The sequence below is a fragment of the Amyelois transitella genome, chromosome 25, assembly GCF_032362555.1.
Source record: "Amyelois transitella isolate CPQ chromosome 25, ilAmyTran1.1, whole genome shotgun sequence".
NCBI lineage: Eukaryota > Metazoa > Arthropoda > Insecta > Lepidoptera > Pyralidae > Amyelois > Amyelois transitella.
In genome coordinates, this window is record NC_083528.1 from 2,339,929 (window position 1) to 2,365,242 (window position 25,314).

At 33.6% G+C, this 25,314-nt stretch overlaps 1 protein-coding gene across 2 annotated transcripts in view; it reads left to right on the top strand.

Moving 5' to 3' along the window:
* LOC106142781 (solute carrier family 41 member 1) overlaps positions 1–24,542 on the top strand; it is a 50,335-nt gene extending 25,793 nt beyond the window's left edge. For both annotated transcript variants that reach the window (XM_013344683.2, XM_013344684.2), the window contains exons 3-12: positions 5,848–5,975; positions 9,885–9,989; positions 10,830–10,896; positions 15,454–15,566; positions 17,171–17,315; positions 18,069–18,215; positions 19,159–19,306; positions 19,708–19,913; positions 20,525–20,673; positions 20,897–24,542. In XM_013344683.2, the coding sequence (XP_013200137.1) occupies positions 5,848–5,975; positions 9,885–9,989; positions 10,830–10,896; positions 15,454–15,566; positions 17,171–17,315; positions 18,069–18,215; positions 19,159–19,306; positions 19,708–19,913; positions 20,525–20,673; positions 20,897–21,082 (1,394 nt within the window). In that variant the 3' untranslated portion in view covers positions 21,083–24,542. The remainder of the gene's footprint in view (positions 1–5,847; positions 5,976–9,884; positions 9,990–10,829; positions 10,897–15,453; positions 15,567–17,170; positions 17,316–18,068; positions 18,216–19,158; positions 19,307–19,707; positions 19,914–20,524; positions 20,674–20,896) is intronic.
* The last annotated feature ends 772 nt before the right edge of the window (positions 24,543–25,314 follow it).

The window sequence follows — 25,314 nt, forward strand, 5'->3', positions numbered from 1 at the left end:
TTTAACTTTGTCGTTAAACAAGTATAAATTTTCCGTGACACAGGTATATGAAAACTGTTGTAACATTCAATGATCATGTTATTACAGGTGTTAGAAGGGATTTCTCATTCTCTCATGTCCCTTTATTAAATAATTTCATAACATACATAAATATGGTCACGTCTATATCCCTTGTGGGGTAGACAGAGCCAACAGTCTTGAAAAGACTGATAAGCCACGCTTAGCTATTTGGCTTAATGATAGAATTGAGATTCAAATAGTGACAGGTTGCTAGCCCATCGCCTAGAAAAGAATACCAAGTTTGTAAGCCTATCCCTTAGCCTTTTACGACGTCCATGGGAAAGAGATGGAGTGGTTCTATTCTTTTTTGTATTGGTGCCGGGAACCTCACGGCATTGGCAGTGTACAGATCTATAGAATAAAATTCCTACAGAAGCAAAACCCTAGGTCAAAACTAGTTTAGTTATGTGTAAACAAGGTCATTGCACTTACACTTTGACCTTATTGTCAATGATTTATCTGCTTATTTACAGATAATGTGCATTGTCAATGTTAATTAATGTAGGTTGATTATGTTTGCAGTGTTAATTATAAGTCCCCCCCCCCTGCTTCGCACGGCTTATAAACCTTCCTGAGAAACTGAATGATGAAACCCAAATTAGGACCAAAATCAGTTACTAGTTTCCGAGATTATATGCATATGTCATACGGACAGAAATGATAGGGGGACATTACTTTATAATATAAAGGGAGTAGCACTCGTAATTAGTTATTTTCTCTTTGTTTTGTTTATCAAACGGCATAGTACTTAAAGTTACAATGTATTGATATACAATATACTTAGACGGCCTCTGTGGTGCAGCGGTAGTACGCTTGTCTGGAACACCGCGGAGGTCCCGGGTTCGAATCCCGGCCTGGGCATGATGAGAAAAGAACTATTTCTGATTGGCTTCTGGGTCTTGGATGTTTATCTATAAAAGTATTTATTATAAAATATAGTATCGTTGAGTTAGTATCTCGTAACACAAGTCTCGAACTTACTTCGAGGCTAACTCAATCAGTGTAATTGGTCGCGTATATATTTATTTATTATGTCATCCAAATATAGTAATAATTTCATGGAAACTTCTTAGTGTGACGGGGCCTTGTTAGACAGGACATTAACTGTATAGATATGAGTATTACTAATAATTGTTTATTATATCGCACCACTTTAAAAGTAAGTGCGATAATGATTAACGATTTTCCCCAATCGGATATCGGTACAGTCAGCCGCATAATTATGTTACAAGATTTTAAAGCCGATTTTTGTATTGAGTAAGAAATTATAAAAACAATGATAAAAAATATATAACGAGTTTTAATTTTATAATTTAGACATCCGGCTAAATGTGGTCCATGTGTATATAATTACAATCTCTCTACATCTTATAAAATATTAAGACGTGATAATGTGTGCGTATATATTTTATTTACTCCAAGTTATTCAAATCGAAAGTCTTATACATTTATGCTTGACATATTCATGCATGAAAATCTTTTGTATGATAAACAAACAAACAACTAACCGTTTGCATTCGCTATTCCTTATCGAATTACAGAACCTCAATAATTTTTCCCAGCCTATTATTATGGTTGACTGTACATTTTAAAGATAACGGTTTTACAATGATGTACTTAATCATATAATAATGTTGGGAAACACAGCATTTGTCATTATATTGCAACGATTTTTATTGAAATAAGTTATTACGACAAAATACAGCAACAAACATAGTGATGTATGTTATTTTATCGTTGGACTCAATTATTTCAGAGAAATTGTTTTCTGCAATATTTGAAGTAGGTACATAATGTATTATTCGTATAAACTTATAAACTTGGGATACTTCTTTTAGGCGACAGACTAGCAACCTGTCACTATTTAAAATCTCAAATCTAACATTAAGCCAAACGTGGCCTATTAGTCTTTTTAAGACTGTTGGCTCTGGTTACCCCGCAAGAGATATAGACGTGATTATATGTATGTATTTTTTTTAATAATAGATTTGAGTGCGCTTGATTTCAATCTGCCTGGTGGAAAGCAAGATGACGCCTAAGATGTCGAAGGCAAGCTCCGAATAATGCCTATCCACTCTTGCTTTGATAATCCCCAAGTTATTATTATTGGGGAAAAAAGAAGAGAAAGGAGAGGGAATCCCAAATCACAGCGGTTCGCATTATAAAAGTTTGTTTCACATGGTGCGACATATACATTTATACATATATCATGAACGTCATCTTGTCTATCAGTCGTTTCAAGTCTATATGTCTATCAGTATTTTCAAGACTGTTGGCTCTGTCTTCCCCGCAAGGGATATAGACGTGATTGAATGTAAGAATGTTTTTAATTATTAATTTGAATATATATACATATAAAATTATAATTACTTAGTCATCGTTAATGCCAGCTTTAGATCAGATTTTGGTAGTCACGTACAAATATCTTATCTATTAACGTAAATGTGAATAGATTTTATTGAAATGAGGATGAGCCGTTACATTCTTTATTATAATTTCCGCATGTTGTAAGGTCCAGTCTCCATAACGATTAGTATGCGGTTCGGAGAGCTCCTACCTTAAGAGGAAATACGATTTGCTTTCCTCTTCCTAGGGCTAAGTGGAAAACATAATGTACTGCCGTGTGGTTCCCGGTACCAATACAAAAAAGAATAGGACCACTCCATCTCATTCCCATGGATGTCATAAAAGCCGACTAAGGGGTAGGCTTATAAACTTGGGATTCTTCTTTTAGGCGATGGGCTAGCAACCTGTCACTATTTGAATCTCAATTCTATCTTAAAGCCAAATAGCTGAACGTGGCCTATCAGTCTTTACAAGACTGTAGGCTCTGTCTACCCCACAAGGGATATAGACGTGACCATATGTATGTATGTTGAAATCCCTCCTCGGCCGGGTACCAATGACTATTTTCGAAGTTTTGTTTGAATACTAAACGATTCTTTTACGATGAAGGAAAAATCGTGAGGAAATCTGCACATTCAGGCGACAGTCAGATGGAAGGTACTTCGTGTAAAAACCTGAATCACCCAATCCAGGATCATTATAAGGCATACCCCGGGCTCCTCTTTAGAGTGTTGAGGCTGGTAAAGTCAGGAGGATTATGACTCCCGTATGACCTTCTTTACCTAAGGAACAATGACCTAATTTGGAGCACTCGTTCAGTATCAGTAGTTAACTTAGTGACCGGCCATTATAAAGTATTTTATAACATTTTATAGGTAAATAGATTATTTTAATATTGCTTTCTGGCAATAAACATGTGTTTTTTATATTAAAACAAGCTCTGCCCGCGATTCCGTCCGCGTGGAATTATTTTGGGCATCGTTTTTTTTTTTAATTTTCCATTATTTTATCGCTCTTAATAGTTGCAGCGTGATTTAATATAGCCTAAAGCCTTCCTCGACAAATGGTCCATTTAACACAAAAAAAATTTTGCAATTCGAACCTGTAGTTCCTGAGATTAGCGCGTTCAAACAAACAAACAAACTCTTCAGCTTTATAATATTAGTAAATATTAATATATGGTCTTTTTATTATTACGGCCATATGTTCGATACTTTAATTTGATAAAGAAAACGGATTAGATATAAATCATAATTTTATTGTCTTATGATTTTTATCAAAACGAATTACACGTAGGTGCGCTTACATAAATAATAAGAAATTTTATTTTCCTCATTATCACTAGCAACTTATCACTGTTAGTTTTCACCGGGGCTGGCAATGGCACGCGCGACGACGTTTTTATCGCGCGATAAACTATCGCTATCCCGTTTCACGTCATGATAAAAAGCGAAACAGCAATAGTTTATCCTTGTTACTAAGTCCTCCTCCAATTTTAATAATATTATCAAGATTGTATGAAATCGATTAAACAGGGGTAGACAGAGCCAACAGTCTTGAAAAGACTGATAGGCTACGTTCAGCTATTTGGCTTTAAGATAGAATTGAGATTCAAATAGTGACAGGTTGCTAACCCATCGCCTAAAATAAGAATCCCAAGTTTATAAGCCTACCCCTTAATCGCCTTTTACGACATCCATGGGAAAGACATGGAGTGGTTCTTTTTTTTTTCTATTGGTGCCGGGAAGCACACGGCACTATTATCCACTAAGGAAAAAATTTTGGAAATTCCCACAGGAGCCAAACTCGAGCTGCAACTAGCGACATATAAAAGTACCTAAGTAGTTCAATAACTGACTGTCCTATTAGATACGTGTATACAGAGGTCAATGTCTTACCGTTCACGCACGTAACGTTACTCAATCATAGTGTCTCCATCAATAGGTATATCATGTTGGAGTTTAAAAAATAATAATTAACAAAAGTCGATAAATAGAAAAAAATAAAACTAGACTTCACTATCATCAGTTTTTTTTTTAATTGTGTGACATTCCTCTTAAGATGACTTACGAATAGATTCACAGATAAATATGATTACGTTTTTATTCCTTACTGGGTAGACAGAGCCAACTGCCTCGCAAAGACTGACCGCGTTCAGCTGTATGATGATTTTTTTTCTAAGTAGTTGGTACTTTATAGGTTTTTTATAAATACGGATTCTGACTTTCCTCGCAATTAAAGAAAGGAAGATCAAATCATTCCAGTGCCCCCTTTTTGTATTATCGAAGGCTTCATATGTGGCGCTCGATAAAGCAACAGTGCTGTCAAACGTCAAAAAAAATCGATTATAGATTTTAGATAATAATCTTTTGTTCTAATGAAATCATTCCCAATCGACACGATTAATTATCACCAATTATTTCTCATTAAGTTTAATCTTGATTTTAAACTGGACTTATTCAGATTAAAAAATCCGTTAGAGGTATAATAATATTATATTGCCTAACGTTTCATTACCGTCGTCTATAACTATATTCCAGGTTTGAAAAGTATCCCTATTTTTTGCCTAATATTCATTTCATACTAGCTCTTGCCCGAATTTTTGTGCGTTCTTAAGAGTATTTTATGGTATTACATCAAGGGTTCTAGTTACCAAATTTCACTCTTAATGTGACCCGGGTTTAAAAGTTATACATTAAAAAAAAGTTTCATTAAAAATTCAATCAGTGAATCAGAATTTAGCCTGTACGGACACTGAATATAACAAGAGTTCCCTCGCACCAAAGGTGAACATTCTCGTGGGCGTTTAGGAAATTTTTTTTAGAAACCTCTAGATAACATAAAAACTTACCTACCTTAATTTCAAATATCTCAACAAGTCAGTTCGTGCCTTCTTATTTAAATATACATACTTAATTGAAGTAGTTTTATCATCATTTTTTTAAGAAAAAAACCATAATAAATTTGCAGATTATTATGAATCGGGACCTATTTATTTGAGCGGACACAATCTTTGCAGGATTATTACGATTGGCGACATAATCAATGACTAATATCTACAACTTAGATATACATATATTATATCATTTATCTCTAATAACCAACTGATTGCAAATATATTTAATAGCTATTCAGATACAAAATTCAGTATTTTACAGATTCGGACATAACATATACTTATATGTAGTTAAAAATATGTGAATTAAATAGTGAAGTAAATGTTATTATTCATACTTTAACGTCTTTTTAAAACGGATTTAACAGAACCTCCGTTTTTTTTCTGTCGTGGCATTGAATTCAATTTATAAGAAAACAAAATGGCGAATATGAACCTATATTTTGAAGGTCATGGTAAATTCTGCTTGTAACTCTCATTCATGAATAATATAATATCTTAAGATACGATGGTGTGATAGTTAACGATAAATTGAATTGTTCCAGATGACATTGGTGGCCCTGATAGCACGTACACCATGGCTTCTATAAACGGTGGCGAGCTGAAGAGTCCCGGAGACCCACCAGATAAGAAGCTCAATGATGCGGACGCTGAGAAACAGCCACTGTCAGGGGTATGTTATATATTATGTATATTGACGGCTTCTGTGACTCAGCGGCAGTACGCTTGTCTGTGACACCGGAGGTCCCGGGTTCGAATCCCGGTCAAGGCATGATGAGAATAGATCTTTTTCTGATTGTCCTGGGTCTTGGATGTTTATCTATATAAGTATTTATTATAAAATATAGTATCGTTGAGTAAGTATCTCGTAACACAAGTTTCGAACTTACTTCGAGGCTAACTCAATCAGTGTAATTTGTCCCGTATATATTTATTATTTATTTATTATATTTATTTATGTTCTTATACTTTTATACTTTTTCCTATTACTTTCTCCAACAACTTGTTCCGTGTGGTTCCCGGCACTAATAGAAAAAAGAAAAGAACCATTCCACCTCTTTCCCGTGGATGTCGTAAAAGGCGACTAAGGAATAGAGTTATATACTCGGGATTCTTCTTTTAGCCGATGGGCTAACCTGTCAACATTTGAATCTCAATTCTAATATCATTAAGCCAAACAGCTGAACGTGGCCTATTTGTATTTTCAAGACTGTTGGCTCTGTCTACCCTACAAGGAATATAGACGTGATGATATGTATTTTCATTTAAGCCGTATGATCTTGTACTAGACCTATAATACACATCTAAATCTACACTGTACTACACATCTTCATCTAGAATAAAGCATCTGGTAATGAATCTGGAAATAATGGTATGCGAGATATCATCAACTACCCAGGGGATTTATTCTCTAAAGATGTTTACCATATTTGGTTTAAAACAGTTTTCATCTATCTTTGAAAGAGTTTTGGACCACCTACCGAATGTTGCTAGAACCATACGGATTCATTTACCGTTCGTTTTATACATGCTTATATCCAATATTTTAATACAGTTACTATTTAGATCTCAATTCTACCATTAAGCCAAATAGCTGAACGCGGCCGATCAGTCTTTTCAAGACTGTTGGCTCTGTCTACCCCAGAAGGAATATAGACGTGACCATATGTATGTATACAGTTACAGTTACTATTTAGATCTCAATTCTACCATTAAGTCAAATAGCTGAACGTGGCCGATCAGTATTTTCAAGGCTCTGTCTACCCCACAAGGGATAAAGACGTGACCATTTGTATGTATGTATGTTACAGTTTGCTTACAGTTTTAATTTTTATTATCTATCTTTGGAAATGCAGCCACCAAGGGTCCAGGTATTTTCAGATAATTTCGTTATGAATTTCATTTATCACTAAATGTCACTGTTTTATAGCACAAACACACTTTTGAAAATTTGATATGACACGATGCAATTTTATCGGTTTAATTAGAAATTTGGCTTGACATTTTGTAAAGGTAATGCCAGATATATATGTATGTAGGTATATATGTATAATAAAGGTAAGTATATATATATATATATATTCCTTAAAAATAAACGACACCTAAACCAATCAATATCAAACTTACACCATTTAGCGCACATTGCACTTTTAATCTTATAACTGAGAGAGAGAGAAAAATTTTAGTAACCAAATTATATATTAACTCGGGAAATACCTAAAGCATATGAGTTTTGAAATCTAAATGCATGAAAAAACTTTAACTATTTAACTCATGATAAAAAAGAAAAACAAGACGATACCAACAAAATCGATGTACTGAATGATTCAAGGATGCATTTCGACATTGAAAAAAAAACAGAAAATTATTTTTTTTAATTTAATTATTTTTTAAAACAAGCTTTCTAGGTAATAATGACTGACTAGGATTACCCGACCCGTTGTATTGCAGCTAAAAATGAATATGTTAAAGTAAATACTTAGGAATGATGATTTTCACATAATTGCAATAACTATGAAGGCGGTTCATAATCACTTGAAAAGGAAGAAATAACCTGAAGGTATATCTATAGTTGTTGCGTCAAATTCCGATATCATGAAGCAAACATCAGCTTCTTATAGGTAGTGAAGGTAAAACATCGCAAGGAAACCTGCACATTCAGGCAACTGAATGTGAAACCATGATCCAATGTGAGTTAGGTTTCCCTGCAACGTTGCGGTAGACCCGACGGGAGATGCTTCATGGGAGATGATTCTTCAGGGGATAATCGTAAAGGCGCACCCTAGGTTCCTCTCCAGAAAAGTGAGGACCCCAAGAGGAAAGAAAGAAAGTGCCTAGTAAATATCAGCTTGGCCAATAGAGTAAAATTTTAGAAAATAAATCAATAACATTAAAACTATATAATTTTACTTATACACGTACGCACCTATTGCTAATGTAATTTGTATTATTAAATATTACACCGAAATCACCTATCTGACTTTATTGTATTACAGCTAGATTACTTGTATTCGTAATTTGCTTAACAACTGATTATTTTTTATTTGAATGATTTTATTATATTTATGTTTAATATAAATTATCTTTAGATAAACGTATCACGTTTTCTCACTAAACGTATAATTCACTTAATTCAGATCCGCCAGGAAAAATAATATCAATTATCCTTTCAATCTTTAATTACTTTCACTACATATGTACCTACTCGTAAAAAAGTCTATATGTATGTGCTAATCTCGAAAAGTTGTGGGCGCATATTGTTCCGTTTGAGATGTTGGAAAATAGGTTTTCTGCGGAAGGTTTTATACCTAACGGGTAGCTAGTTCTTTTTAAATCCTGTCGAATATGACTTTTCTAGAGACAAGACAAGCAAAATTGATATTGCACTAATAAGTTTTTCCTACCCATAGCCCATAGATCACTGACCTCTATATATACGCGACTTTGTATATATGGAAGTCAGTGTCCACGAATTTCAATTAAATACCAACTCAAAACGAAATATGTCAAAATAGGTCTTAGAGTATTTCTAAGACGAAGTAAAATTAAAATTATTAAATATACGGTAAAAATTATAAAAAAAAATTACTTTGAACCTAATTTTTTTTAAAACATCCTTAATATTAAAAAAAATTACCATTTTGCTCACGTCAAACTTGACGTCAAATGTAACCCAAACTATTATAAAATGGAAATTTAAAAAAAAATAAGTATTTTATAATCAACGATGGTGCGATTCACGCAAGTATCACGTTTACATAATTTTATTATTGATGTCACTTATTACAGAGGCTCAAGTAACATTCTATCCTGTTATCAGCTTTTACTGTTAATACGAATAACAATCTAAACCTCTTCAAATGGATAAATACAATGTTAACCAATCACTTATTAAGTGGTAATTGTTATAAAGTAAAATATTTTAGTATTAATTTAAGTGTTTATTTGTGTTACGCCAGCTCACATTGTAGTCATCGGAAATCCAGTAATCAGTATCCAGTATCCAACATTACTTAACCTCTGATCAAAATCATAGAAGCCATTCACACTTTCCGTGGATTCCCACCCCTCCGAATAAGGGACGCGTTGATTCCTGGAGGGATGAGCAGGGATTTTCGTTTTTTATAATATCTAATACTAGCTACGCTTCCTTCGTAATTTCGGGATAAAAAAGGTGATTTTATAAGTACCCCTGTACTAAATATCGTCAAAAACCATTCAGAAGATTTTGCGTGAAAAAGTAACAAACACACACACACATTCGCACACCCTTTGCACTTTCGTATTTATGAGATAAGCACCTGGAAGGTATTATTTATAATAATTTATTTAAAAAAAAAGGAAATAGCCTTTTATTCCGACACAGATTAATCATAAATCATTTATTTGAATTTACTTAAATACACTACACTTTAGGCATATATAGTTATTATAAGACACAGAGTAAACTTCATATTTTTATATCTTTATTGCATAGAAATTTACACAGTAACATGAAAATAGTAACTTCATAGTTGTAAAAGAGACAAATCACTTACAATGGCGGACTTATTCTTTATATGTGAATGTATAATTGTTACAGAAAAAAGAAGAAAGATGGTGGAATACCCTGATGCAGGTGGCTGTTCCGTTCTTCATAGCTGGCTGCGGCACCATCGGAGCAGGCCTGGTCTTGGGAACTGTCAAGGTACATATATTTTGGCCTGAGCACACGAAAAGCAGGTTTGAAATAGCGAAGTTTCCAAAGTAGGGGTGCACCAAGTTGTAATAGTTGTTGTAAGTAATTTATTTGACGTCAACCAATGTTGTTAAATCATACGTTTTGACAATTATTAAGCGATATATAGTTTCCTATAGTAATGAAAAAAATTTTGAATTTTTTTAATTTTGTAATACAAAACACACTTTAATGAAGACACACTGCGGCGCGGCGGCAGAGCATTACCAGCCGCCCGCGTTTCAATTTGATGTGACGTCTTTGAGGTCGAATAAGTGACGTGTGGGAATTACAAGAAATGTTGATAATACATACATACATACATAAAATCACGCCTCTTCCCCGGAGGGGTAGGCAGAGACTACCTCTTTCCACTTGCCACGATCTCTGCATGCAAGCTCGGCGGTTTCGGGTACTTTTGACCTGACCTTTTAACAGGACGTCCTTAATTTGATCAAGATACGTTCGTCTAGGTCTTTCCACTCCAACCTTTCCCTCCACACTCTCCTTGTATATCTGTTTAGTTAACTTGCTTTCATTCATCCTCTCCACATGACCATAAATTATATGTAGATAATACATATACTTTATGACGGTTTTTAAATTCTGAAAAGGTTACGGAGTTATTGCGTGTAAAATTCTTACCCAATTCAGAGTTGTTGTCAAGGGGCACCATGGTTTCCTGCGCAGGAGAGGAAAAGTGAGGATACTTTTATGCAAAAAGGATAATTATATACTTACACTGCTTTTCTATATACAAAATAAATATCTAGTTTCAAACAAACAATTCAAATGTATCTCTTTTTGCAGGATTGGGACGTGTTTGTCAACGTCTCGGCCATATTTGTTCTAGTTCCGTCGCTATCAGGGTTAAAAGGTAAGCTTCACCTTCTATTAAATAAATATTTCAATCTGTGTGATATGTTCCATATATATTTATTACAATTAATATAGGTTGCTATTAAATAGGTAATCGACAGTCAAATCAAAACCAGCTATAATTTCTGTGCGTTCATACATCATGCCTTTTCCGGGAGTAGTAGGCAGAGACTAAATCTTACCACTTGCCACGATCCCTCCATAGTTAATTCTTCCTTAAGTTTCTACACACTCAAAATATACAAGGCGAGAACAACTTACGTGCTATTTTTGGTAATGTCCACGGTATGGCCCCAGTGTTGGTACATTATGTACATAAATTTATTTAAAATTTGACATAAATTATATAATTTAATTTTTTTAATTTAAATTTAATCAATTCATCAAAACAAATGTAAAAAAAAATTCTTTGTATGGATAATTGTGAAATTGACGTTATTGAAAACAATGCTGCAGTGCAGATCGTTACCGCTTCTTGTGCACTGACGCTTTGGAAGCGGCAGTAAACTTAGTTTTAAGTTATTTATTTGACGTCAACCAATGTTGTGAAACCAAAAGATATGACAATTATTATTGTGATGTTTCAAATGTCCTATAATGATTTAGTTTGTTATTTTTTCGAAAATTGCACGGGTATAAAAGCAATTTTTTCTTTTATATTTATATGTGAATTATCCAACAAGGAAAACTTTGACTCCTCAACTCTAAAATGACGATACATATAACAGAACACAGCTATACATACTAACATACATACTCCTATTGTTGATAAGAATCTGTCATTACGTACTGTACGTATACATATAACCACTTGCCCTCGACTCTAGCACAATTATACATCGCTCAAACGTGAATTACATTTGATGACAAGTGTTTTAAGGTAGGAAATGGTTACTTAGACCTTGTTTTTAAATGTACAAGTTACCTATACCTATTTCGTGTGAAGCAGATAAGTAAAAAATAAATAGAAGCATGGTTCTCGGTACTTCACAATACATATATTCATATAGTCACGTCTATATCCCTTGCGGGGAAGGTAGAGCCGACGGTCTCGAAAAGACTGAAAGGCCACGTTCAGCTGTATGGCTTCTTACATACATACATAAAATCACGCGTCTTTTCCGGAGGGGTAGGCAGAGACTACCTCTTTCCACTTGCCACGATCTCTGCATACTTCCTTCGCTTCATCCACATTCATAACTCTCTTCATGCAAGCTCGGCGGTTTCGGGTACTTTTGACCTGACCCTTTACCAGGACGTCCTTAATTTGATCAAGATACGTTCGTCTAGGTCTTCCCACTCCGACCTTTCCCTCCACACTCTCCTTGTATATCTGCTTAGTCAACCTGCTTTCATTCATCCTCTCCACATGACCGAACCATCTTAACATACCCTTTTCTATTCCTCTAACTACATCTTCTTTCACATCACAATATTCCCTTATCACGCCTGTATGTGTAAGTAGGGCTTCTTGTTGGAATAAAATAATTGAATCATAACATAACTTAGACAAGTTATACACTATATTTATACATCGGACTTTGAATGAATACAACAGATCGTTAATTTTTTCAGGACATAAGTGCTTACTTAATGAAAATTGATGAAACATAACAATGTTATTGTATAAACAACGCGGCCGAAGACGGGATAAACTAATAGCCGGGGTATTCCCCATCCTATATGTAATTACTCAAGGGCTTATTGTCTAAGGACAATGTTATCATGTACCAATATTGTGCAATTATTGTTTGAAATCTGAGGTCGATGTCCGTTTGTTTTGTCACATATACATACATGTAGGCACGTCTATATCACTTGCGGGATAGACAGAGCCAACGGTCTGGAGAAGACTGAAAGGCCACGTTCAGCTGTATGGAACTTAGATTATTTTTAAGAATAAATAGAATACAAATTACCTATACAAAAGAAAAAACATACAATCACGTCAATATCCCTTGCGGGGCAGACAGAGCCAGCAGTCTTAAAAAGAAGGAAAGGAAAGTTCAGATGTAATGGAAGATTCAAATAGTGACAGGTTGCTAGTTTATCGCCTAAAAGATAAATACCAAGTTTATTAGCTTTTCCCTTGATAGACTTTTATAATCTACAAGTGAAGAGATATTTTGTGTTTATAAAATTTATTTGGCAAAAGAGTTTCACAAGACAAGAGGTTCAAGAGACATTGACTGTTGTAAACAGTAATAAACACGGAAGTAATAAAAACATAACGATAGAAGTAATATAGTAATAATAATTATGTACTCAGTGTACTCAACATAACACAACACAAAATTTGTTTGTCGACATGCTTATAATACCTAATCTGCTTTGACATAAAAAATAATGTGATAAAAATTGTATCTACTCTTAAAAACATTGGTTTGTATTTAAGCGTTTAATCTGAATATTTGAAAAGAGATTAGATTATTACTAACTAGACTGTCGCTCGGACTTTTCTCCGAAATAAGTTTTTATGCCGTGTGATTTCCAGCACTTTAAAGTAGAACCTCTCCACATCCTATCCATAGGTGTCGTAAAAGGCGACTAAGGATTTGGCTTATAAACTTGGGATTCCACTTGTAGCGATTGGCTAGCAACCTGTCACTATTTGAATCTCAATTCCATTATGAAACCATACAGCTCTGGACATGGCCTTTCAATCTTCGAGACTGTTGGCTCTGTCTACCTCTCAAAGGATTAGAGACTATATGTATGTTTCGTAAAGTTTATAATAATAATTATAAACAAAAATTCGAACCGAACTTAATCTAATTTTTAAGTTGCCTGGATATGCATGTTTCTTCATGATTTTTTCCCTACGTTACCACTCAAACTAATGTACAAACAGAAAAGAGTTTTGATAGTTTCACGTTAAATTTTGACTTAAGACGCATGACTGTATAAACTCTGAACTTTGGTTAACCCCCGAACATTCATTATACTGTCGAATTATACTTCTAAGAATACAAAACTATTTCCGCAATTCAGAAAATTACCCAAAAAAAAATTGCGTCCAACCGCCCAGGTCGTTTGAAAGACATTATATCTAAACTCATACTCAGACACGAGACAACGGCTTATCATTAATTTATTAAATAATCTTTTTATTATGCTTTTATTTGATGATATGACATACCGTGGTTTTATTCTTTATTTACAAAAATTATGTCATCATTATTAAAGTTTGTTTAGTCTCGGGCACGATCATCGGCGCGGGCGCATGAGTAAAGGACGCACCGTAAAACTAACTTAGAATTATTTAGTCATATTGTGTTGTAAATTCTGCTCTATATTTTGTACATGATTCACGATAAGCAACCGTTTGTTCCAAAAAAAAACACAGCAATAATGTTTAAAAAAAAAATTAAATTCTCAAGTTCAGTCTTAAATTTGTTGTTTGTAAGAATCAGCCATTACAATCAGTAATAATTAATTTATAATCCTCTGTGATGTTGTTCTTGTCATACTTCAGCTTTATCAGTGCAACATACAAATAGTGACGTCTATATCCCTTGCGTAGTAGACAGATCCAAGAGTCTTAAAAAGACTGAAAGGCCACATTCAGCCGTATGACATTTTTATGGAATTGTGATTTATAGAGATATATGCAAATCATAAATTCAATATCACACTCAATTTTACGATCTGCATATTTTGAAAATGAAATTTGGCACATCTTATATTTTTTTAATATTTTTCTCACGTTAAAAACACCTTTTATACATATTTATCGTAGTAGTTAAAATCTATATAAATATACAAAAATAGCCACGCTTCTATTTATTACACAATTCGCGATACAATTACAATTTATTACAAAAACGCTTCTATTTGTTATAATGGTATCAGTATCATTGAATTATATAGATTATAATTTATACAACTTGTTATACAATCAAATATTACATAGTGACTGTAACTGTTACATATCTTAGAATTCTTATTTGACTAGTAGAAAAACATTATTAGACACTATTATTATACTCTTATATGGACGGCCTCTGTGGGGCAGCGGTAATACGCTTGTCTGTGACTCCGGAGGTCCCGGGTTCGAATCCCGATCAGGGCATGATGAGAAACGAACTTTCTCCGGCTGGTCTGGGTCTTGGACTTTACTTCGAGGCGAACTCAATCTGTGTAATTTGTCCCGTATATACATATTTATTTTATTCATTTTATTAATTTTATTCATTTTATTCATTTTATTCATTTTATTCATTTTATTCATTTTATTCATTTTATTCATTTTATTCATTTTATTCATTTTATTCATTTTATTCATTTTATTCATTTTATTCATTTTATTCATTTTATTCATTTTATTCATTTTATTCATTTTATTCATTTTATTCATTTTATTCATTTTATTCATTTTATTCATTTTATTCATTTTATTCATTTTATTCATTTTATTCATTTTATTCATTTTATTCATTTTATTCATTTTATTCATTTTATTCATTTTATTCATTTTATTCATTGTATTCATTTTATTCATTGTATTCATTTTATTCATTTTATTCATTTTATTCATTTTATTCATTTTCCACAGGTAACCTGGACATGTGCCTAGCCTCCCGACTATCCACGCAAGCGAACCTGGGCAACATGGAGTCCACCAGGGAAGTCATCTCCATGGTTGTCGGCAACATATCACTGGTGCAGGTACATACATATTACGTATGGTCACGTCTATATACCTTGTGGGCTAGACTGAGCCAACTTGAAAGATTTAAGGACTACTTTCAGCTCCTTGTGAGCTAGTAACAGTCTTGGAAAGACTGATGGACTACGTTCAGCTACGTTGGCTTATTGATAGAATTGAGAGATTTGTGCAGGTAAATTGTTTAAATAAAATGTATTTATTATAGAACTAATAAAAATCGAAATGTAACATTTATAGAGAACCTTCCTCAGAAAACCCTCTTTCCAACATTTCAAATAGGAACAAAATCCGTCCATAACTTTCCGAGATTGGCGCATACAAACAGACAGAGACAATACCCCTATTTTATATTATGTAGTGATGAAGTGAGTATCCATTGTGTCAATGGATAACATCACCCTTCAAAGGTTACGAAGGTCAAACGGGAGTCACTTAGTGTAAAAACCTGACTTACCCAATCCAGAATTTATGGGGGGGCCCCGGGCTCTTCTCCAGAGTGGTGAGGACGGTACCGGGACTTACCACAGGAGTATGATAATAGTTTTTGAGTTGGTGTACTATACATTTTACAAGATTTGAAATAACATTAACGAAAGAAAAAAATTCATTCTGAATCTAATGGTATGAGTATAATTTATAGTGAAAATATTGACATACTTATAAACCAAATAAATGAATGGAACCTAATGCAATGTATAAAACTAATGGTAGTAGAATAAATAGCATTTTTAAAATTTTATTTATTTCTTTATGTCACAATTATAACAAGTATCGCATTTACTTTGGTTGTAAACCAAATCTGTGTGATTTATCCGAAATTAAGTTATGTCTTAAACATTCTGACAATAAATAAAATTTATCGCCTTTGCAAGTAAGTAGTTCCAGAAATTACAAATTACAATGTGCAACAGTGGAAATAAAACGTGATAGCAGTGATTGTAATAATGTTATTAGTTAGTTCAATTGCATTACTTGATAACGATACATGAAACAACAATGAAAGATCATTGACACTAGCAGGACAGTAATATCACGGTACATAACTAGGCTCAATGTTATTATTATTCCAATAGTTTTTGTATTGGTTTTTTAGAATTTAACTCTGTTGATGTCTAGTTTATCAGGATCTTTTGGATCTCAAAAGTTAATTGATAAATTTAGAAATTTTTTTTTTCTTTTGTTATTCAATGAAAATTGAAACTCAAACGAGCCTTCTATTAGAAGGTCATTCTTTTACATGGATACAATCACGCATTTCTTCCAGAGCGGCATGCAGATATAGTCTCATCTTTCCAATTGCCACGATCCCTGCATAAGTCTTTCGATTCATCCACAATTTTTCTCTCTACATGGAAGCTCGTCGGTTTCTGGTGATCTTGTTCTGACCATTTGCAAGAACACCCCTGAAGGTTCTTTTTAAATAAAAGCTTTCAAAGCATAGTTTCTTTATCAGTGGCAACACCTGATCTCGCAAATATGATACGCCAACTCTTCAAGAAGAAGCTTAAAATTTAAGAGATACAACAACAAAAGAAATGTTTCCAAAACAATCCATTCCAGAAATCGTCCATGTGCAAAAGCTAATACTTTCTTATTTTTGCAGGTCCAAGCAATAGTTGCATCAACAGTGGTGTCGATATTCGCCATCGTGGTCAATTCCATCACGGACAGACAAATCAACGGCAACTATATATTGTTGATCATCGCCTCGGCCGTCTTCACTGCCACCACCACTTGTTTTGTGTTAGGTAAGATCTTCATCGATTAAGAATTTTTGTATTTGTCGTTGTTATTTTAACTTTCTATTTTTCCTTAATCTAAATTTTCACCTATGTCATGTTGTTTATTGCCTCGGTTATGTTCATTACCGCCATCACTTGTATTATTTAAGGTAATATTTTCTATTTTTTATTTATTTATTCTTTATTGTAACAATTACAATTTGTTAAGAACAATAGGCGTACTTAATGCTAATACCATTATCTAACAGTTTACCATTGGGTTAAGGAGAGAACCCTTTTATTTTTATGTTTTACGATTTTATCATTTCGTGACATTTTTTTAGTCCTAAATATTTTATTTGTTAACTCATTTTTGTCACTAACCTTAATGTTAATTATGAGGAAATAGTGTAGCAAAATTTTTCTTCATTATAAAACTACTCTTAAAAAGGTTGTAGAAATAAGTAAGCAACTTGTACAACATAAACTTAATGTAAATAACACAATTAAAAAACAGCTGTATAAATAAATGTTTATCGCATGTCAATGCTCTGCTGGCCGGAAATTGATATTATTACTGGTTGAACCGTTATTTTACATTAATCATTTCGCATCCGAAACATTTAAAAGTAAATAGGCGTTAGATGTGATCTACCCCTAACATATTAACCAACTTAAAACGGTACCTTAACTGCTGAGTTCAGTCATTCTCTCTCTGTGCTCTTACTAATATTAATCTTATTCAAGTCTCGTCTAACAATTTCATCGCATTGTTTTCAGACTTCGTAATGGTGATGGTGATCTACGGCTCTCACAAGTTCAAGGTGAACCCTGACAACGTGGCGACCCCCCTAGCCGCCTCCATCGGGGACATAGTCAGCAACTCAGTGCTTGCTGTCACTGCGCAGTATATGTACGAGCAGATACGTGAGTGTCTTGGTCTTTTACTTACCAATTTTTGTGTGAATGTTTTACGCTAACGTAATGATGGAATTGAGATTCAGATAATGACAGATTGGAAATTTTTAATAAAAGTCTTAATTGGGAAAATAAAATTGTAGTTTAACATCAAGATCGGTTTTGTCGTGAGTGGAATTGGAGATCCTTCAAGTATTTTAAAGAGGAATGTAATAATGTTAGAGGAATGTATTTCTCAAGCATCTTTTCCAATATATATAAGGCAGTGGCAGATGTTATAAAATAACGTAATAAGTAAAACCGATTCCATTCTCCGACATTTGTTACTTATACTTGGGTCATCTCAATTCTTATTATGAAGTTTAAGTGAAGGCAATAAACTTATAACGCATTTTTTTCTTTTAATTCCAACTTGAAAGGACCACACAGCATAGATAGATCAGGTAACTTGAATTTTTTTGTCCCAAGTTGGTTAAAAGTATACTGTTCGGCTACTTTAACTAACTCATCTTCGTAGAAAGTCTCTAAGACTAGAAGGTTATAATATAAATAATAATATATACGGGACAAATTACACAGATTGAATTAGCCTCGAAGTAAGTTCGAGACTTGTGTTACGAGATACTAACTCAACGATACTATATTTTATAATAAATACTTATATAGATAAACATCCAAGACCCAGGCCAATCAGAAAAAGTTCTTTTCTCCTCATGTCCTGGCCGGGATTTGAACCCGGGACCTCCGGTGTCACCACAGACAGGGCGTACTACCGCTGCACCACAGAGGCCGTAAAAAATAAAAAAGTCAAAAAGGAACCCCTTAATTTACTTATTTGAACCCGCTATTTTAATTTGTTTCCAACAAACATTTCAACACGTTTCTCTCACGTAACAAACTCTTTCTTTATTTTGTGTATTCAACAATAAATATGTTTTATTTCTGTTTACAGAGGTATCACTATGGCAGCCCATAGTCCTGATGTGCGTTTACTATAGTCTGCTTCCCCTGTGGGTGTTCGTCGTGTACAGAAACAAGTACACCAAGAAGGTGCTGACCACTGGGTGGACTCCAGTTATCTCGGCACTCTTCATTAGTGGGTAAGTCATCAATTGGTCATATCTGGTATTGTTTCCAGTTTCACCTTTGCAACTATGTATATCGGGGTCTGAGGTTCGCTTTTTGATTGGGATCCATACGACCATTTTTTGTTAAAATAGATAATGATAACCCTGTCATCTAATATTATCTGAATTATGTTTGATCAAATCATTCAGAAGATTGAGGTCCCACTCAATATAATATGAAAGGATGAGAAATTTTAAAATTTGTCATAATTCACCAGATTTATGGAAATACTGACAAAATCTGCCATAGCTTTTCTGGCGGTTTACTATTGGCAGGGCCATCGTGGCCACGTGGAAACGTCTTCTTCAATTTGGCAGACAATCATAAATTCACTTTTATTTCATCCTAACAGTAATAATAATCTTTTCTACAGAATTGGTGGTATCGTCCTTGACCAAGCCGTCGACCAGTACCCAGGATACGAAGTGTTCCAACCAATCGTCAACGGAATCGGTGGTAACCTGGTCTGCGTGCAGTCTTCAAGGTTGGCGACACACCTTCACCAAACGGCGATTCCTGGCGTATTGCCTGAAAACACAAGGATAGTTGAATGGCCCTGGAGGACACTGTTCTTTGGAAGTAAGTTCTTTTATCAGGATGTAAAATATATTCTTCCTCCTCTGCAGAGAAACCGCGCGTGCGCCTTTTGATAATTGATTGGATTGCGTTAGTCATGTTCTTACCCGAAGCGACTACCGTCTAACCTCCGGGACCTGTTCAAAGGAAACGAAACCATTTTGGATAATGGTATGCTGCACTAGTTAATTTGCCTATTTCCTCAGTCGCCTTATACGATATCGATGGGAGATTTAAACGACAAGAACTACACGGAGCATCAGGTTATAGGTACGAAGTGATTAAATGCCAACAGCTTCGAGTTTGTGTTGTGGGTCGAATGGATACAATCTCAAACCAACAACATCTAACACAGACAAATGTGTAAAAATTAATGTGTAGAAATGTATGAAATGACTATGGGAATTGAACCCAGAAGTAATGTTAATTATAAGATAATTCCATATCTTTTTTTATAGAACCCTCACATTTTTTTTTATATTTCCATTTAACGAGTTCCATTCTCTTGTAGTACGTAGCCCGTAATATTTCTTATTATTTCTAAAAATCTCAATTTTTCCGATATTCCTACACTTTTATTTACGCTTTTTTAATGAGTTTGGTTATCTTTTCAGCTGCAGCGGCTAAGGTGGCTCGTATGCTGCTGATGCTGGCCGTCTTCGGTCAGATCATCTTCATGATTGTCGCGGACTTCGTCTTCCAAGGAGTAGTCACCATTCAACCGGCCTTCGGGATCACATACGTCATGTGTTCGTTGCTACAGGTAATTATTTTTGGAATTATGACTAAAATTACATACATATAACATTTTTCAAAATTAGTTGTTGGGACGAAATTTTATTTTTGATCGAATGATTTTAATTTCTTTTTTTTTACATAATTACTTCGCTATTATTAAGATTTCTTTTTAAAAACTCAATTTTATGACTTAATTCCTGCTTTACTGAACAGTCAATATGTGTCTTAAAATTGTATTCTTCTTTCAGGTAATGGTCCTTCTATACCTCGCATACATGTTCATCCACCTTATGTGGAAGAAGAAGAAGGATCCTGACAACGCAGCCATTCCATACCTCACAGCTTTAGGGGACCTCCTCGGTTCCGTTTTCTTGGGCCTGGCCTTTGTCATCCTGTCCATCTTCGGTATGCAGTACGGGAGTAACGCCCAGTGAATTAAAAAATATATTTAAATTAGTTCAAAGCTTTATGAAGACTTAGATAGATACTTTGTGAAAGAAGTCATCTTGTAGAACCAATTAGATTTGCACAAAAAGTTACATGCGTAGACTTTGTCCAAGAATATTGTCAGTTGGTAATCGATCGTTTATTTTGACAAAAATGTCAATTTTTACTTCATGTTTAATGTCCTATTTTAGAAATTAAAGACGATGGAGTGTATAATAATGAAATGGTCTTTTTAGTACGTGTTATTCAGGAGTATCGAATGGTGCCAATGTTTTATAAGTATAACTAGACGACATATTGAAAGTATTAACGGCAGATTACTTTTGCAAATCTGTTAATTTTATTTGTAAGATATCTTATGAAGAGCGTGTTTAGATGATTCTGAACATTTGTTGCTCTCTCGAAAATTAAATTTATGTAGGAGTGGTTCTCTCATTTGGGAGTGCCTCAGTCTGTGATATGTGCCCAAATATGTGATTTATTGCAATTACTACTATCGTTTTAAACTTTGACACCATTTTATTAGATCAGGACAATAAATTGAATGTTGGTGTTTTCGAACTAATAAATAAGGTTTACTATAACTAAGGCTGATTTCACCAAAGCCTGCTTAAGAGTGTATACGTGTTGAAGAAGAAAGCTTCAATTAAGTTCTTTAGCAGATTAATTATGAAAATTAAATAAAGCTGGATTAATATCCATGGCATACACTTTTGTTAAAGATGTAGCCTTAATTTTTTGATGTTGCTACCTATTTATTGACGACATTATAAATTACTATCATGATTTGCATCACTTTTTACAATTGAAATATTTTTGAAATACACATTGTATTGAACGCATGCTCATTAATTAATTTCTTTTTAATTAGTATAGACATTGAGAGAATCGGTACTTGGAATTAGGTGTTATAATAGACTGTCTATAAGTAGATAGCATATCGGTTTATGAATTGCTCCTAGAAAATTGTAGACATGGTATACCTATGTAAATATATATTTTGTATTATTAACAGTTGTGAAATTACCAGTTAGCAAGTAATATTATGTGATATAGTTTGTTAAATCACAATTTAGCGTTTTCTGAAATATTCATCAAGTATTTACTTGAATGAAATAAATTACTTTTAATTGGTCAGTTCGGTAACATTAGGCAATCTTTGCAAATTTACAAAAGAAACACCATGCTTTCATGGTAACAAAATTTATGACTTCGCAAAATGGTTGAGTCAATAAACTAAACATAGATGAATATATATCAATCATTGTTCCTAAAATCTTAAGAGAAATGCTGAATATTTCAGAAATACAAACCAAAAGCCACCACCTATACGTGTAGCTATAGATTATAAATTGAGTACAATAAAACAATTGCTTAGTGTTAAGGTAGTTTCGAGGCCCTAATAGAAGTTAGTATATTTATAAAACATTAATTGAAATAAATAATGGACTAGTGTAATAAGTGAGCTATGTGAATATGTATCATGATACGTGTATGTACGTGATCTCAAGAATCGTGTACTTATAAAAATAATAAATAGCTATGAAAATATTGGAACTAATGTCGGACCTGTTTATTTACTACCTCCTCTAAAACACCATGAAATTGAGATGATATTATTTTTGCTATTTATAGTATAAATACTGCTGGAAGTAATTGTAGATAACTGTATAATTGTATATAATAAAACTGCAATCAATGTTGTTTCTTGTTGGAACATTTGAAAGAGAAAAAAATTATAATGATTCTTCAATATGAGTTAGAACAAATAAATCAAATTATTTGAAGAATATAGGTATAAATACATAAAAATCTTTAACTTGAGTTGGATACATCAAGTTTTCAGCAACATTCAAAATAGTAATGTTGCATATAACGTTATAATGATGATTTAAGTAATTCACATAGTCAAGTGACGAAACCTGGACTGCAAAAGTAGAAAAATATTAACCCTTAAAAATACTTTAAAGTTACATCAATAATACCGTTTGCAACATGAAAACGGCTCAACCTATCAGGGTTTTTCAAAATATTTCACATTAGATGGCAACATATAATGAATAAGTTGGGCCTGTGAGAAAATATTTGGCATACTAAAATTATTACTAATATACTTATAATATATATTCAGCGGGATCTACAGAGCCGAACCTCGTATCTTTTACATTCAAATGTTCCGACATAAAACATGGAATAATGCCTTCTAGTGTTGATTCTATATAATTAAGTCTCAAGTAGGTATAAATGAGTATATTTTTGAATGAATGTGATATCAGTTTATTGAGATTCTAATGTTGTAGATAAATTGTTATCTAGTGCTGTATAAAGAAATTATTATGGTCTAATATATTTAGTTGCCACAGCGGTAGAAGAACTCTCTGCAGACTCTGCACTCTCTCTCTTTCGCATTTCATGGCAAGAGTGAATAGGCACTATTTGAGCTTGCGTGCACCGCCTTATCTTCATCTTGCTTACCAACAGGCAAATTGAGGTCAAGCGCACTCAAATTTAGTATAAATATATATATAAATATGTGAATTGGCTAGCCCCAAAGTAAGTTCAAGACTTGAGAGTATATACAAAAGTAACTCATCGATTTGGACTGTCCGATGCTGCGTGTCTGTTCCAAGGGCATAGGTTCTAATCCTTTCGCCATGCACAGATGACTCTTTTCACAGTTATGTGCATTAGTTTGATTAACAACCTAGGCTTTTACAATGTGGAAAAATATGATTCTAATATTATAAATGCGTTAGTTTGTTTGTTTGTTGTCTCTTCACGCGTTATCTACTGAACCAATGCTCAACTTTTTTATAAAAAAAAAATACAGAGAAAAGAGATGAATAGAGAACGCTCCACTTAACTTCACCGACAAGAGTTTGCGCTTAAATTTAAGAAGACGAAGACGTACAAATAAGATGTTGAAGAATGACATAGGGCACTTCTTATCCCGGTAACAACTAAGGTTCCCGTGGGATTTGCGAAAAACCCTTTATTCTTTCGTAGGTGGCGCAAATTTTGCGCGGTTGAAGCTGCGGGTATAAGCTAGTAGACTAATAAAAGTCATCGTAGGGTAAATTCCTTCGGGTTCAATTTGCAATAAAAGAGTATTACACAAAATTGTCACTGGAACGGAAATTACGGTAGTTTTTGTTTTTTTTTAGGCGGTTATGCCGCGGATATACAAATAGTTCCAACTCATGCATATTCTGGAAAAATTGAAATAGGGTTTCACCTACTGCCAGCCATTTTTTAAATAATTTTTTTAAACAAATTTCACACCACAACATTGATAGTTTAAGTTACCATTAAAACAATTTGTTACGAATGTAAATTTATTTGTATAGTTATGGCAATAAGCATAAGTTTATGTATAAACATGAAACACCGTCTTGTCCAAGGAATAGTTTTAATTGATTTTAAATGAAATAAATGAACTGGATATAACTCGTCATTTTTATTTATAAAATATGTACATATACATACATAAATATGTATCACACCCCTTTCCATTTGTCGACATCCTCGTATACTTCTCTTGCATCATCCACATTCTTCAATCTTGTTGGGCACTCTTGGCATGGCCTTTTTCCATAAAGTTTTTTATATTCATTTTTAAGTCTGATCTTATTATATTTTCATAATAAACTCTCTAGCATTTCCGATGACCTCTTTTAAGTGAAGAAACTTCAAATTTAATTTTATCATTATTAAGTTTTTAGTGTAGTTTCTGTTTCATCTACTATAAGGTTTCCGGAAAATGCCACTAGATGGACCTACTCTATGCGATTGCCCTAGATAAACTTTTTCTCAATGATGTCACAAGTCAAATTATTGGTTCTCAAAGTGAAACTAGATGGCGGTAGTAGAAGCTATCGTTCAATATCTGAAGCAAGATTACAATAGGACAAAAATAATACAACTGTATTCTATTTGTGAAACCGCTTATTTTATTTTTTGATGTTATTGATAAAAGTTATATTTTAGTAGCCGCTTAGTAACAGTAAGCTTCGATGATTTTGGGAGCTTTTATTAGTACCGATTTTCACCACAAGTGGCGCTACTGGTAACTTGCTTCGATTACTAGATTATCTTATTCGCTTGTATTACTCTATAGTTGACGTCTATTTTTAACTTTTCAACTACCTATCCGCTAATTTAATGTTAATACAAAATAATTTTTCCCGCTACAAAGCAAATAGTGGCTGTTCATAAAGAG